Source organism: Piliocolobus tephrosceles, chromosome 3 (assembly GCF_002776525.5).
Source record: "Piliocolobus tephrosceles isolate RC106 chromosome 3, ASM277652v3, whole genome shotgun sequence".
NCBI classification, from domain to species: domain Eukaryota; kingdom Metazoa; phylum Chordata; class Mammalia; order Primates; family Cercopithecidae; genus Piliocolobus; species Piliocolobus tephrosceles.
Window position 1 is genome coordinate 74,963,935 of NC_045436.1, and position 17,447 is coordinate 74,981,381.

A 17,447-nucleotide genomic window follows, 5' to 3' on the forward strand; every position below is an offset into this window, starting at 1 on the left:
GACTTATGAAGCCCTTTATTATCAATGTAGACCGCATACTCCACCACGCTGGCATTTTCTATATCATACCACTGTCATTCAAGTGACTTTGGTCAGAAATATGAACTTGGTTTTCTGGCCTCTTTATATAATCCTAGGTGAGAGCAGCCCTGCATTTTGAGATCCAGATGAATGCAGACATTAACCTAATTCCTACCTGGTACAGTAGGGAACTCAGCATTATTCACTGCTTGTCTGGGAATTCAAAGGAGTTGTTTTCCCCTTTGCATTATCAGTCGATAGCTCCCATATGCGTTGTGCCTTTTCCACATCATATAGTTGCTGGTTCCTGGCTTCCAAAATATGAACAGCTCAGGTTTGAAGATGTTTTTATTGGAGATTGTGATGGAAGGTAGTACATAAAATTTAGTCCACCTGGATATTTTTTTTTTAAGCCCCTACAAGGCTTAATATCTTATGACCCTAGGCTAGAAGAACAGAACCCTTCTTCTCCATCACTGACTTCCCCTTTACCCCCAGGCTCTCATTACTATTAACTTCTTACTTGGAAAATTGTAGACATTTTCGTTTTATCTTGTTCCATCCTCACTGTCCCTAAATGTTTATTGGTTTTTTTGAGATGAGGTTTCACTCTTGCCCAGGCTACGGTACAGTAGTATAATCTTGGCTCACTGCAACCTCTGCCTCCCGGGCTCAAGTGATCCTCCTGCTTCAGCCTCGCAAGTAGCTGGGACTACAGGCATGTGCCACCACACCCAGCAAATTTTTGTATTTTTAGTAGAGACGGGGTTTCACCATGTTGCCCAGGCTGGTCGTGAACTCCTGGACTCAAGCAGTCCACCTGCTTTGACCTTCCAGAATGCTGGTATTGCAGGCATGAGCCCCCACACCAGGCCTTTTCTTTTCTTTTTTTTTTTAATACTTATTAAAGGATGATTTGAAAACAAAGCGAGCTTTTTTCCTGGAGAGGAATTTATCTGACATCTCTTAATTTACTTTATTTTCCTCAAATTGTATATTCATTTCTTTCTAATTCTACTTAAGTCTGAATCTCTTTAGTACTCACATTAACAGGAACAAAAACCATGTTGGATCTAGTGGGAGTATTAATTATTGAAGTATAAAAGGGCAAAATTGTCTACTCTTATAATTCTCTGAACCCTACTCTTTAGTAGTGACCCCTTTGTGCAAATATTTCCAGTTTTTCTCCATGGGAAAGAAGAGAGAGAGCATTTCTTCCGTAGTGAATGCAACACTCTTGTTTTTAATGGGATATTTTCAGTTCTCTTTTGTAGCAGCTCATTTTCTCTGTAATTTTGTCCAGTTTATTTATATCACTTTTGTTCTTCCCGTGCTTATGCCTATAACCTATCCTGTATTCCTTGAAATGTACATTTTTCTAGTTCTGAATCCTGCTGGGTTCTTTTAACTTATACTGTACTTAGAAATATATTACATATACTTATATTTGTGATATATTATAAACATACACAAAAGTATAAAAATGAGACACCCATGTAATAATTTAATATGAACAGATGTTAATGATTTACCTTGTTTTTGTCTGGTTTTTAAAATGTTGAAGATAGCCCCACTGCAGTCCTGTTCCTTTTTCATTTCCTTCTATACTTCCCAGAAGTAACCAGTATCCTATTTTTGTCTCCTCTGTATGATTTTATAATCTGACTTCATATGTATGTAGCTACTGCAGTACATGGGATTATTGTGTGGGGTTGGGGTTACTGTCTCTGAGTCTACAACCCTTGTGCAGTATCTATCTTTTCTTGTCAACCTTGTTTCTCTCCTCCATTGCCCTCCACGGACAAAGAGACTAGAGGAAGCTAGTGCAGAAGGCACCCTGCCCTTTTCTGCCTCCTTCTTTCTCCTAGAACCTTCTGTCTGTTGTACTGTGTACTGTGTCTGTTTTCATGTGTACCACACCATCTGACTCTACTTCCACCCTCTTTTTCTTCCTTTATTCTTGGTACCCCAGTGTTAAATCACATTTATTTCTATTTTTGGCTTTAGGATTAACACAAGCTCGATTTTTCTCTGCCATTATTTGGGAACAGGTAAAATGATGTTACTGAAAATCCAAGAAAGAAATGTAATCTAATGACTTTCAATTATAGAAACATGCCTGAGGGAAGAAGGGGCAGAGCCAAATGTCTTGAAGGATCTGACACTTTACAGTATCAGATATGAATTACCTGTAATTCTCATGTTTGTTGTTTAAGTGTGGTGCTAAAGGCACTTGCCAATAGGTTAATAGTGATCTTTCACAGAATTAGTTTGCTCAACGAAATTCTATTTATCCTTCTAGAAATTGGTAAGATCTCATTTTATGGCCCATACAGACTAGAGATTTTTATATTTCCGTTTAAATTATCCATAGCAAAGTTTAGTGTAACCAACCTTTTCCTTCTTTCATTTAAAGTACAATTTTCTGTCATGTGCAAGACACACTACAGATGGAGAGGGATTGGGGCTATGCTCTTTGGGTATGTACCAAATGGCTATGACTGTGACAAGTATTTGGGGCTCAAAGTTGGAAAACAGATTACTTACTCCAATATTACTAAGGAGAATATTTATTCAGCACTACTAGGGCAAACGTCTAGGGTGGGAGTGGAAGATGAGGAGAGGGCTTTGCTGAACATGCATATATACACATGTACATGCATGTATTTAAGGAACTATGTAAGGGACTGATTTTTGGCATTTGGTGGACATTCAAAATCCTTGAGTGTATGTTTATGTTTTTGCAGTGTTTTAGAAAAAGAATTTAGAGATGAACTATGTACAGTCCAGCTGTCACAAATTTTAATTCTATTATTAGGTCACAGTTACCTGTCATTTTTCCAGTAGATATCTCTACATCACACATTTCATTATCTTTCCCTGACCTCCCAAATCCAAATAAACACTAAGGAGCTAAGAGTAAGAACGGAATGAAGTTGCCTAGAATCTTTATCAGCTGTGGTCAGATTACACCTTTGGCCTTTCTAAATGCACTTCTGTGTGGATTGTCTTCAGAGTCTTCTTGATTCCCTTTCCTAGTCTGTGTTCTGGAATATAATTTAGGTCTTTAACCATCTTCTTTTCACCTGCAAACCCCCGTGTCTGTTTTCTCTGCATGGGGCCTAGGACTTCTTACCTGGGGCCACCACTGTCTTCCTCATGATTAAAAATTAAAATTAGAACATGCTGTCAACACGTTAGTGAAATCCCTACTCTCCTCCCATGAGAGGTGTCAGCAGGTGGAGTAGGAGGAGAGAGTGCTTTAGAAATGGAAGTGGAGCGTTTGTAGCATCTATTCAGTCTGACATGTTTCCAGTTTACCATTAAGTCTCTTCTCAGCATACTTTCCTCTTCTGTCATTTATCATTTACACATACAAATGACAATTTTCTATTGTACCAGTATGTAAGTGCTGAGAATTAAAATTTTAATTTCTTTTTCCAGTTTTAGAAAAGAGCCCAGCCGGGCGCGGTGGCTCAAGCCTGTAATCCCAGCACTTTGGGAGGCCGAGACGGGTGGATCACGAGGTCAGGAGATCGAGACCATCCTGGCTAACACAGTGAAACCCCGTCTCTACTAAAAAATACAAAAAACTAGCCGGGCAAGGTGGCGGGCGCCTGTAGTCCCAGCTACTCGGGAGGCTGAGGCAGGAGAATGACGTGGACCCGGGAGGCGGAGCTTGCAGTGAGCTGCGGTCCGGCCACTGCACTCCAGCCCGGGCCCGAGAGAGACTCCGCCTCAAAAAAAAAAAAAAAAAAAAAAAGAAAAGAGCCCAGAACACTGGGACCTATGTTTGCATATGGTAAGGAATGCCAGCTGTTTTGTTTTTTAATTGCACTTTAATTTTTTTTTTAACATCTTAACTTTTATTTAGGAAAACAGGCTAGTTATTATTGCACCTAGAAAACCATGAGGGGGCTAATGAGTACACTGATGACTCATTCTGTTGAAATAATTTTAGATTAATAATTTTAGCTGGAAGTGAATTTAAAAGGTTCTAAAATGAAGCTTTATATTTTATATTTTAGTAAATACAAATTTTGAGATATGATTTTGAGATACATTTAGTAAATGCAAAAATTTTGAGAGTGACACTTAAAATGTTCTCAAATGACAAAAAATGACACCACATATTTCATGTTGTGGAAGTGGTCAAGGTAATGAGAGCAAACCCAGAGGTTTTTGATTTTTTGTTTTTTCCTAAAGCCACTAGTGTTTTGGTACTGACTATCTATGACAGCAAGATAAGTGTGATATTCAATAAACGAATCTATTTTCCAGGCTGAGGAGAAATAACATGTAAATGCTTGAGAGTCAATAGAGTGTAATGAAAAGCAAAAGCAAAAAAAAAAAAAAAAAATTCTTGGGAGTCAGGAGGTAGAAAATTTTATCCAAGATTTTCCACAGAGTTTAGCTTAATAATGAGTTTCTGTACCTTTTCTGTTTTGTAGTATACCTTATTTGGTTATAGTCTGTTCATCTGTTATACCTAGGGTTTGTTACCTTTCTACTTAGTTCCTTTCTGATGAGGTATAGTGCTTAAGTGTCTAATATGTGCCTAGTACTGTGTTGGTAGGGCTTGTACATAATCATCAGCCTAGTCATTCAGCACCCTTAGAACAGGGGCTGGAACTGTGGCTCCAGCTCACCGCACTGAGGCCATGGTTCCCAAGTGCCAGTATGCAGGTTGTTGTCCCTCCATCATTAATCTTTTCCCAGTCTATGGGAAGGAATAGTAAATGGGCCATGTTGTAAAATTTTCAGAAAGTTAAAGATGTCATATTCCATTATTGTTTTGTTCCTTTTTAAAAAAGTTAAATGCTATTTGGTTCATAAAACAATAGTGATAGTAGAAAGCCTTTTTACATGTCCCACCTTGCCAGAGTAAAACAATAGCGTGTCTTTGTTGGTTCTCTCCTTCCCCATTTTTAAACTTGTTTGTAGATCTAAGAGCTTTACAACAGCTGGCTTGAGAAATACTGTGTCTCACGAAATTGTCATGTGTGCATGCCCATTTTAAGAGTAAGTTTAAATAGGAGGGCAAGGAAGAGGGTTTTTTTAGACATTTAATATATATTTAGCAGTTGTTTAGGGTATAAATTTGATCTATTGATAATGCACTTTTAAATGCTGCAGCTTCATTCTGACTGAGTTTCATCTTCATTTTTTTTTTCTTCCTAACTTTTTTTAAGAGATGGCATCTCACTGTGTTGCCCAGTCAGGCCTTGAGCCTCTAGACTCAAGCTATCCTCCCACCTCAGCCTCCAGAATAGCTGAGACTAAGGTGTGCACCACAGTACCAGCTTGCCTTTCATTGGGTTTTAGCCTGTAAATATTTAATATAGCTTTTGGCAAGAAATATTCCTTAAGAAATTGTTTTTATTCCCTGGAAAGTTTTTTAGTTTTTTTTCCCGCCTTTCACTAACTAAAGCCATTGTTTAAGAATCACCTTGATTCATTTTTGTTGGTCCTCTTCAGTGCTGTAATAATGCTTTGCTTTACTTTTTCCTTAGTGATACAAATGAAGTTGACATACCACCTAACACTCGAGTTGGCACCAAACGCTATATGCCTCCAGAAGTGTTGGACGAGAGCTTGAACAGAAATCACTTCCAGTCTTATATCATGGCTGACATGTATAGTTTTGGCCTCATCCTTTGGGAGGTTGCTAGGAGATGTGTGTCAGGAGGTAAGAAGCAGTGCTGTCTTTGAAAAGCTACTGTCGGAGCTACTGCAAATCCTTTCTTTCTGATCAGAAATCCAAGTTATCATACTGCCTGTATGATCTGGTTTTATTTTCCCCTTTATTTCTGTTGATGCAGTCATAATGCTTCCAGGAGATTATATTCGACATCCTAGAATAATCTTTGACTGCTTCCTTCCTTCACCTGCCACTAGACACACTGTCAGCTTCCCCTGCCTTTTCAAGCATCACTGTTTTCTGCTCTGTGTATTGTCTCATTTCTCTCTTGGGTTCTTCCTCCAGCAGTGGCTCCATCAAATCAAACCCCCTTTTCTGTCCCTGCCAGTTTATTCTCACCTAGCTGCTGGCCCTATCCCCAGCTCCATTTCCTGGGATTTCCTCTGCAGAGATGACAGTAGGACATAAATGTGGGGAGGGACACTCACTTCTTACCTTCTCTATTTATTTTTTATAAAACTTCCTCATAAACAATTTGAAAACATCAATTTTTTATCAAAAGGAAATTAAAGTATCAGAGTATTGTTATTTTTTATAATATTGTTTTTTCTACAAACATGAGGATTCCCTAGTAAAACCACTTATAATAAACAAGAAGACATTTAAATATTCAGAAGTATTATTGCTTGTACTATTTTGATTGCCGCACAATCTGTCTTTGAGCAAATTCTGACACCTTTTAGGCAAGGAGCTTAATCTCCGGCTTTTCTGTATCAAGTACTCTATGTTATTCCATGGTTGTGCTCATTAAAAAGCCTTGATGCTGCTGATGTTCCTCATAATGGCCAATTTAAATCCATCTTCGTGAAAACATGAGCTTGCTGAAGATTCTGAAAGTGCAGCATGCACTTAACTAGTACTGAGATTTGTTCTTGTTCCTGCTATTTACCTGTGATGCCTTGGATAGGTTATAAACTTTTCTTTGTTTCAGAGTTCTCCTCTTAAGGATGAAGTGAATTATTGTATCCCCTTCTTTGGTTGTATGGTTTCAATGAATGTAAAGATAATGAGAACTGCCTGGCACATAATTAGCACTCAATACATGTTAGCTATTATTACTATTAAAAATTTTCATTTTGTTTGGTAGAGCCATACCATCTTTAGGTTCATATTTAAATACAAAGAAGAAACAATTTATCAACCTGCATTCACACTTTGATAGAAAGATCATCTTCAGTGGCACAATGCCTTCTAATAATCACTTTGGGAATTCTGAACCTGTTGTAAGAAATTTGAAATAGAACACATTCTCTCTGAAGTGAGAGAACTGTTTTGTCCAAAAGGAAAGTTAATGCAGGAAATTTTCTCTAACCAGATATTGAATAAATTTCTCATTCTAAATGTAAAGAAGAAGTGACCAAGAAATTAACAGATTGTCTATGCCTTGATTTCATGCATTATAAAGAATAGATAAGCCTCACGTTTGCAATCCCAGCATTTTGGGAGGCTGAGTGGGGAGGATCGCTGGAAGCCAGGAGTTAAGGACTGTCCTGTGCAATAGGTTGGGACCCAATCTGTATTTAAAAAGAAAAAAAAATCAAGTAGACGAGCCTTTTAAAAAATAACATGCTTATACTTAATTAAGATAGCTTTGTGGAAGTTAAAGGTGTAGAGAACAAGATTGTTTTTCCAATTATGTTTTCTTGAACATCTAAAACAAACAGGGCTACAAGAAGCCTATATTTGAAAGCCTGTGGGCCAAATACAGGAGAAACTATTCTCAGCTTAAAAACAAGGTAGCTTTATATAAACAGACTGTTCAGAGCCGCAGCCTCTACTGTAATTATTATGAGGAATCTGAGAAGGTGAAAAAGAAGACACTGGAAGCCCGCATTTTTAAAGGAGAAGAGGAAAAAGGCAGAAATTAAATACTAGAAACGATAAAATGAAACAGAGTTTAGTATACATTTTTATGAAGATGCTGTAGATTTGTATTTCTTAACTCTTAATAATACATACTTTTTCTAATAGTAATGTATTCCTTATTGAAAATTTGGATAAATATAGAAAAAAAGCAGATAATTAAATTCATAGTTAATATTTTTGGGTGTCTATACTTTTCTAAATTTTAATGGGCATATCACATTCCTCCAATTAAGCAGAAAAAATGTAAATCTGACCCTTCGTTCAAGTAGGATACACTTTCAAATTATGATGTTCATAGTTTCATACTATAGTAATAGAAATAGTCACATATTATGTAGTATGAGTTCAGGATATGTCTTGAAAATTTGCATTGAGATTTCATATAGATTTGTCTTTTAATTTGTTCTTTATAAAATGGAAATAAATTTAAGATGCTTGTTTTACTTAGCTTTTGGAAATTAGGAAAGAAAGTCTTGAAGACCTATAATAATATTTTTCACTGGGCTTTATATTCATTTTTTCTAAATTAGATTAAGCACCATTTGGGTAAATATTTTTCAAGGTTTATTTTGCTATTTTTCTGCCTGAACTTGTCTGTAATACTGATAGCACTTTTCCTTTGAGAGCTGTATTAGACTTTTATTTCTACTTCACAGAAAGTAATAACACTAACAACACATTTTAGGTATCGTGGAAGAATACCAGCTTCCTTACCACGACCTGGTGCCCAGTGACCCCTCCTACGAGGACATGAGAGAGATTGTGTGCATCAAGAAGTTACGCCCCTCGTTCCCAAACCGATGGAGCAGTGATGAGGTGAGGCTCAACTGAGGTAACCATGTGGCTGCGACTGACTTCTAAATAGACTTCTGTTTTAGCCAAACTTCCACGTATTCATTGTAGGAATTCTTTGTTTTAATGGTGATGGCGATGGCACCTTTTTGCAGTAATTTATATGAAGATAAGTGTAGTTTATTAAATTACTTGTTCTACTGTTCCAATTTTATTTTGCCACTTCCAGAATATATTGAGTGGGCTGGTCAGTGTTTAGCCTGCATAACAAATAACACTATTTTCTTTATTTATAATGTCTTGACATTTGCATAAAACCTATTATTTCTCTGTGTGTGTTTTTAAAGCATCATGATTTTTCTCTGTAATAAACCCATGTACAGGGTTCTCCCATTTTGATTAGAGAAAAAAGTAAGCATGTTAAAGTGATACAAGTTGACCTAGTTAAGATGCCTGACTGTGCTGGGTGTCTTTGTTAATAAGGATGATGAGATGTGATTTGAACAAATCCACCTTCCGCTTGACTCTAAGGATGTAGTTGTGAAACCTACACAGGTCTGGAAAGGAGCTGCTAGGAAGGAGGAAATGAGTCTTGCCTTTCCTGACTCCTCCTCCTGTTCCACATTCCTCTCCTTCCACCCTCCCAGCCTTCAAACTCGCTGTGTTCTAGAGTTCTCTGGCGGACTGGAATATTCAAGATGAGTTTGAAGCACCGCTGGGAAAAAAAAAAAAAAAAAAAACAAACAAAAAAAACAGGCTCTTATCAAACATCTACCAAAGCACTGCAAAGGCGGGACAGAGCACTATTTCTTAAGCGTAAAAGCCATTTAAAAGTAATCTCTGGGCTGGGCACGGTGACTCACATCTGTAATCCCAGCACTTTCGCAGGCCGAGGCGGGTGGATCACTTGAGTCCAGAAGTTCAAGACCAGCCTGGCCAATGTAACGAAAACCCATCTCTATTAAAAAATGCAAACAATAGCCTAGTGTTGTGGTTGACGCCTGTATTCCCACCTACTCGGGAGATTGATGCACAAGAATTGCTTGAACCCAGAAGGCGGAGGTTGCAGTGAGCCAGGATCATGCTACTGCACTCGACAGACCAAGACCCTGTCTCAAAACAAACAAACAGCAACAACAACAACAAAAACACCTTTGGCTCATTGGTTTTGTGTCTGGTTACTAAAATGCTATATAATAATATATGTTTTCCAGCAAGCTGTGCAGAAAGCTTTATGAGATGCTGGAGCTCTGTTATTGTCGGCTTTTGGTGTTACTTGAAATCTCTTCACTGAGGATTTCTTATGAAGCGAAATTGTACTTTTCAATAGGAAGACCAATAATTGATATACTATAGGAGAAAGTTTTAGTGATGCTGTGCACAGGTCATTAATCTTGTTAAATGGTGCAGTGTGATGCTATTACTGGAGCAGACAGCTATGATTTAGGAATAACTGTGTTTGCATAGTATGGAATTAGATAAAAGATTTAAACTTATCAAGTGTTGTAAACAATCTGGGAGTACTGAGTGGAATACAAACTCCCTGGGTATGTTTATGTTTGCTTAACACTAACTTCAAAGACACCCTTCGACAGTCAGCAGAACCACCTGCTTGCTTCTGTCACAAAGAAGACATGAACATCTATTTTAGTCATATATAATTTTGCATGAAAAAAATCTACAGAATTTTATTCCTACATGGTATTAAGAGTAACTTTTAAAAATATATTCAAACTTAATGAACCTAAAACTAAAAAGCTACATTGTATCAGGTGCCGGCATTGCAGATGATACATTTTTCTAACATTTCTCTTCCTCAGTGTCTAAGGCAGATGGGGAAACTCATGACAGAATGCTGGGCTCACAATCCTGCATCAAGGCTGACAGCCCTGCGTGTTAAGAAAACACTTGCCAAAATGTCAGAGTCCCAGGACATTAAACTCTGATATGACAGGAAAAGTAAGCATCTCTGCAGAAAGCCAACAGGTACTCTTCTGTTTGTGGGCAGAGCAAAAGACGTCAAGTAAGCATCCACAGTACAAGCCTTGAACATCGTCCTGCTTCCCAGTGGGTTCAGACCTTACCTCTCAGGGAGTGACCTGGACAAAGACAGAGAAGCTCCCAGAAGCAGAGATTGATCTGTGTCTGTTTGTAGGAGGGAGAAACCGCTTGGGTAACTTGTTCAAGATATGATGCATGTTGCTTTCTGAGAAAGCCCTGTATTTTGGGATTGCCTTTTTTTTTTTTTTTTTTTTTTTTTTCTAAAGATGCTTTCATTTTGCCAAAATGAAACAGATAATGTGGATGGTTTAAGGGTTACAGAATTATAGTTTAAATAATAACAACAACAGTTCTTCCCAGGAGCTCTGCTGGAAGGTAAATTAAAATACATGTCTTTCCATTGGTAAAATATTGTTGCACTCTGTGAACCGAAAGACAGTCTCAGTTGGAGGACATAGAACAGAATTCATCTTAAACATACTCCCCACCCCACCTTAGCCTCCTCAGACCACTTTGGCCTTCCCTGCATTTGGGGCCGCTACGGTAATGTGAATGCACTGGGTACAAACACCACCTGTCTAGGGCCACATTTGGAATTCCTGCAGGTGGCCTTTTGCAGCTTCAGGCAATATGGAACAAATGAAGGTTTATGTGACTCTAATAGAAGTAATTGTTGATAGGTGTTCTTCAGGACCACTTCTGTTTCTGATTGTGTTAGGCATCTCTGTCATGGTAAAGTCCTTTTCATTAAACACAAAGAAAGCTTTTGTTTTGTTTTGTTTTTTCATGTGCAGAGGATTGACCTGTACATGCCTTTGGTCTCTCAATCAAAGGATCAATATTAAATAAAATTGTCATGAGCTGTGTTGAAGACAGGGTGCTTTAAAATAGAAGTAATTTGCTCTTGTGTTATAAGAGGAATATGTCAACAAAGATAGGGAACGAGGGAGAGTGATGGTGCACATGGCTTGTGTCTTATATATGCAAAGGAGCCAATCTCAGAAGCACAAAGAAAAAAGTGTGCATACCTTATTTTGTGTAGATAAAGATGATGTCTTTTTGTTGTCTGTCCATTTTGTATGTGTCTGAGATAAGGAATAGAGAGGAAACATCCATCAGGCTAATTTAACTACATTTTATTTTAAAAATAGGGAAACATAACCTCTAGATGGGACAGCAGAGGAAAGTTAGTGGAGGCCACACAATATTATGGGCTGCTGTGTTTTATTGTTCTCAAATCAGTATGGATGGAACATGTATATCTTAAGTGATCATTTCACATCTTAGGATTGCCTACTCATTTTATTTTATTCTAGTGATGTTCAATTCACTATTTAATTTATTATATTTTCTCTTCTGTGGCACTTATACAAAATATCTCTTCACCTACTTAGTTCTACAGGGTTTTAACTTTGGAACAACATGAATAAAATCATCGAGAAGGCAAATATTCTTTAGCAACATGAATATAATAAAGTTTAAAGTTGTACACTTTAATCACGTACATTTCCTTTCTGTGGTTTTCTTTTGCTTCTTAGAAATTCTGTAGTGGTTAGTGGTAGTAAAGAATTTGAAAGTACTTTCCCCTTGCCTTTTTTTTTTTTTTTTTTTTTTTTTTAAAGACATTCCTCCCGGAATACTCCAGGGGGCAGTGTTTTATAACACATTTTCCCCACTGGGTGATTGAAGGATGGAGGATTTTTGAAAATTTGACAGCTACGTGAAACATGAGAACACATTTTCCTCACTTCTGAAGTCGGTTTGCAGCTGGTAACTTGTTCATCCAGAAAACATTCTAAAGCAATGATAGTTTGTGAGCTGTGCTTACAGTTTGGGAGAATCATGAGGATTCTTTCTATATTTTTCATTTACTTAACCCAGTGCTTCGTAGCCGCGTTTTGTTTGTAACTAAACCAGAAGAATTTCGTAATCCTTGAATTTGGAAAAAAAAAAAATTGTGTTTTCACAGAGTGAAAACAGTTGGTTCCAAGTAGAACTGTAATCAGAATGCTGCTTTTATTGATATTAAAAATAACCTCAATAATAATGTAAAGGTTCCTTTCTCTTGTGTCAGTTATATTCTTAGGGATAGCCTAGAAGGAATATATGGTTAGAACTAAGTGTGACTAATCATCTGAGCCTTGGAGAGAAACTTCATTGCCTCTAAACAGATCATCTACAAAACAACAGGTAAACATTCATGCCAGTTAAGTGGGACATGTTTTTGTTTCTTGGATTTTTCCTAAATTTAAGTGAGGTTGGGCTTACCTTGTAGATAAAATTATGTTTTCTTTTTGGTAAATTCTTGAACGTGGATAACTTCAAATCAGAATATTTTGTGAGGAGGTGATGATTTGAAATTAAGCTAGATTTCTAGGGAGGTGTTGGTTCCAATGAAGGATGGGAGGAAATTAAAATAGTCTTCAAACTTCTTCCTTGCTATATTTGGTTGCTTTGGAAAAGGTTGGTAGCTTATTTTCTAATCCTCAATCTCATTTATTCACTATTAATATTTTAAAAACATTCCTGAGATACTTAAAAAGACCCACTTAGCGATTATAGTTGCTCAATGAAACAAGAATTTATTTATGCATAGATTTTTCTCTGTGTGTTACCAAAATCCACCTTACTTAGATAACACTAAATTGTTCTTAAAGACTGTCTACTCATTTCCCAACAATCCTCTATGATTTCAAAATTTCTAGCGGCTCAGAAGTGAATTTTATTTTATTTGTCTTTCACTTGAATAAATGAGAACCCAGAAATTAATAATGTCATTTGTTGCTTACTGTCAGGATATTTCAAAGACTAAGAGTTTCTTCTAATCCCTCCCTCTCAAAGGAATCCTAAATTATTAGTTGTTAGATAAGTTTTGTATGCTAAGATATTCAGGTTTATAGTTTATGTATGTGTATATATATATAAATATATATGTATATATAAATATTATGTTCAGTTTGGAGTCTGGCACAACTCCATTATGTGGATTAGAGAGTAAGATATTATGGATGATAAAGTACTAAATGAAACATAATATTTATTTATAAAAGTATGTAGATTGTTAAATCACAAAAAGAGTGCTATGAACATTATGTATGAGGAAACAGGCCTTTGACCTCCTGGAAAGCACTGCTCAAAAGTCATTAGTGACTATTTTTGAATTCCCCAAACAGAAAGCTTCTTAGAAAACATGCTGAGATTTTATTTACAGGGAATTCTTTGACACATTTCAATTGGCGTGTAGTCAAGTATAGCAAGTACTTAATAATGACTGAATTTCATGTTCTTAGAGTCATGCATATTCATTAGAAGTTTTATGTTGTTGGTCTAATCTGATTCTTCTTTGTTTGTGGGTGGAACGGCACTGAGAGAAATATAGTTTTTTAAACTTGAACATGTTTAGTAGTTATATTGCCTTAGAAAACTCAGACACATAGCAGTGGAAATGAAAGAAATGACATCAGAAGTGACTTAATTTAGCAATTATGATTCCTCTTGTAAAACAAAACAGAAAAAATGCCATATATTTTAGAGAAAAGTTGGCAATATAGGGGTTTCGTTGTCCGTTTCACAAGAAGACTCATTTGTTCTTTTGGGGGAACCAGTGCCTTACAGATTTTGTATATACTGTAATTATTCAGGACTAGGGAACAAACAATCGTATTGTACTTGTTACAGATTGTATATGGCTTTGTTTTAACATTCCCCTAAATAAAATGACTTCATTCTCCCGTTGGAAAAAAACATGACTGTTATGTTATAGTCGTGCTTGCTTATTTATTTATTTATTTATTTATTTATTTATTTATTGTCTTTGAAAATATCATGTTGTAACAGGTAGGAAGGCACAATGAAGGAGGCAGATGCAGGTAAGTTTTTCACATTTCATGACAGGAGGACAAGAGAAACGGTCTGATGGCTTCTACTTTCTTTGTGAAGGAAACAGTCATCTGCTGAGAGTGAGGGGAAAGGCAGGGAAGTCAGTGGTTTGAGAGAAGTGAAGAAGGTTTAAAATTGCACTGGAAAATTACAGCTTGCTGGGGAAAGAGCCAGATGGTTATGGGCAACTCTGAGGGCCAGGTTAGGCTTCATGAAGCTGACTGTGGCACAGCGGCCAAGCATAGACTCGGGACTGCCAGGCAGCCTATTGGTGTGAATCCAGCTTCCCTCACTCCCTCAGTTGTGTGACTGGGCACGTTTTGACCTCTCAAAGACTCAGTTTCTTCCCCTTGAAGATGAGAATGTTGTTAATATCCACTATCTGGAGTTGTTCTGAAGATGAAATGACATAATCCATACACCAAGCATGTGGTGAGTGCTCAGCTATAGTATTCACAGAAATTCATAGTGCTACTTTTCTTGTGATTTATGATTTTATCTGTCAGCAACCCAAATACAGGTATAGAGACAGCAGTGATAGGATTCATTCAGGGTACTGGTTTGTCATGCAAATGCAGCAACAGGTCATGGAAAGTAAGAATTATTACTATTAAGGGGCTGATGGGCCAGAGGGGGTAAGGAATTAATTAGAGGAGCTAACAGACCCCCCCCCCCCCCCCCCCCCAAAACAAAAAACAAAAACAAAAAACCCAGGTCCCAGGACAGGGAATCCTGATGGGGTGGAGGTGTTATCTCCACAGTTACTGAACTGAGGGAGGGACTGCGGCCAGATTTCGAAGGGAGAACAGCTGATCACAGGAGTGGGTGAATCCAGTTTGTGGGCAACGTTGGTGATGAAAGAGGAACCCAAAACCTGGCCTTTAGATTTGTTGTCTTCGTAGATTTTGAAGGTGGCAGCCTTGGGAGAGGAAGGTTGTGAGGCAAAATTCTCCAGTGCCACAGAATGAGGAGGGGCGTAGTCAGTGAGAGGCAGAGAGAGGGGCTGGCCAGCTGAGCCAGGAGGCCTGACTTGCCAAGCATTGGGTTTTAATGCAATGATCTGGAATCAGCGCTGTATGAGAAAGACCTCACCCGCCTCCCAGCTGTGGAGTATTTGAAGTGTGGAAGGATGAGGCTATTGCTGCTGCCCCTGAATTGTCACCTCTGTAAAAGGGGAGAGAACATGTTAGGGCTGTTGTTGCAAGCATTGTGGACCCTGGAGGGCAGAGTGAGAAGTTTGGTTTTGAGGGGATCCATTGGAGATTAGATCAGGACCAGGGAAGCCCAAAATCATCTGGGGAGTGGAGAGTGCAGGAAGGTTTGCATCTGACACAGAGGGAATGAAGAGTTTGGGTGAGATTGGCAGTGGTTAGCCAGCTGCACTTATGTCTAAAGAGTGCATCCTGGCACTGGGATTCAGACTGATCTGCTTAAATTCCACCATTTTCCACTTTTTTCATTCTTTGGAAGTACATAATCTGAGCCCAATCTTCCCACCTGTAAATTCCCACCTCTTCAGGCTCTTGTGAGGAACCAATAAGATGAGTGTCTGAAATACGCGAGGGTCCATGCCAGGTACATCATAGGTGCTCACAAATACTGCTCTTTCTCCTTTCTTTCTTTCTTCTTTTCTTTCCTTCCTTTCTCCCTTTCCTTTCCTTTTCTTCGTCTCTCTTTTCTTTCTCTCTTTCTTTCTTTTCTTTCTTTCCTTTCTCTTTCTTCTCTCCCTCCCCTCCCCTCCCCTCCCCTCCCCTCCCCTTCCCTCGGCTCTTCTCCCTTCCCCTCCCCTCCCTCCCCTCTCTCCCCTTCTCTCTTTCTTTCTTCTTTTTCATTCTTTCTTTTTCTTTCTTTCCTTCTTTTTTTTTTTTTTTTGACAAGGCCTCACTCTGTCTTGCCCAGGCTGGAGTGCAGTGGCATGATCATAGCTCACTGCAGTCTCGATCTCCTGGGCTCAAGTGACTGTCCCATCTCAGCCTCCCAAGTAGCTGGGACTACAGGCATGCACCACCATGGCTGACTACTTTTATGTTTAGTAGAGACGAGGCCTCGCTATGTTTCCCAGGCTGGTCCCAAACTCCAGGACTCAAGTGATCTCCCCATCTTAGCCTTCCAAAGTCCTGGGATTACAGGCGTGAGCCACTGTGCCCGGCCAGTGCTGCTTTTTCTTCCTGCCATTAGTTTAGCAGGATCTACAATTAGCAACATTTAAAGCCAGCTGAGATTTGCTATTGGTACATCTCTCCCACCTTCTGTGCACCCCACTTCTGTGTGTCATGGGCTCAAGTTAAACTTCACAGAACTCACAGGCATACTGACAGTAAATCTCAGCTGAGGAAAAAAGGTTATTTTCTTGGCATTGGTCATTTTGTAAGCTGCAAGCTTGTTGTCGCTATCTGGTCACAGCAGCAAGGTACAGATGACCACGCTCTCAGAAGTTTTGTCTCTGCAAAGTGATTCCTAATTTCTACCTTAGGTTCTGATCTGAGCTTAGCTTTGGGAATCTCTGGGGCTGCTGAAGGTTCTTTGCTTGGCATCCGTATGCTGGTACTGAGAGACGGGAACAGAGGGAGGCCAAGCTTCAGAACTCTCCAGGGACCTCCACGCAAAGACAGGGGCTTAGGTTGGGCCCTCAGTGAATAGTCTTTGAAAATGCATGCATGCCATCCTAGGTAAGGCCTTCTCAGCAGGAATCTCAGCTACCAAAGCTTCTAATTAGGGATTCGCGGTCTGGTAACAGGGCTGAGCCTTTGCCACCATGGGTTTTCTATGTAAAGGACAGTTTTTGTTAGTGTTTTATTGTTTTCATTGTATTTTCATTCTTTTATATGGAATTTGAATTCTGTAGCTCAGCTGCAGCCCTTATTTCTCCCTTTGATTTTTACCCAGGTTCCAGTTTATGTATTTCCATTACTTCCTTAGCCTTGAAGAAACATTTGAATTCGTGATCCGAGCATCGATTGTTTTATGTCACTTTCTTCCAGTCCATGGCATGGACCAGTTTCTCAGTACTGGGCAATGGCTTATACCCTTCTGCCACCGAGGCTGAGGGGAGGGGTGGGGGCAGGTGGCAGTCCATCTAAGGAAGCATCTCCAGGTCATTCTCTCATAGAGGACAGGGCTGCCTTTGCTTCTAGTCCTCAACCTCACAGCTGCTTCCCACCTCACAGCTGCTTCCCACCTCACAGCT

The 17,447-nt window shown here is 38.7% G+C and overlaps 1 protein-coding gene across 7 annotated transcripts in view; it reads left to right on the forward strand.

Moving 5' to 3' along the window:
* BMPR1B (bone morphogenetic protein receptor type 1B) overlaps positions 1-14,127 on the forward strand; it is a 241,724-nt gene extending 227,597 nt beyond the window's left edge. For 6 of the 7 annotated variants that reach the window (XM_023193324.1, XM_023193322.1, XM_023193326.1 and 3 more), the window contains 3 exons: positions 5,535-5,710; positions 8,274-8,404; positions 10,201-14,125. In XM_023193324.1, coding sequence (XP_023049092.1) covers positions 5,535-5,710; positions 8,274-8,404; positions 10,201-10,326 — 433 coding nt within the window. In that variant the 3' untranslated portion in view covers positions 10,327-14,125. Of the gene's footprint in view, positions 1-5,534; positions 5,711-8,273; positions 8,405-10,200 lie in introns of all 7 variants that reach the window. The other variant, XM_023193329.1, reaches the window with a different exon arrangement.
* Positions 14,128-17,447: the final 3,320 nt, after the last annotated feature.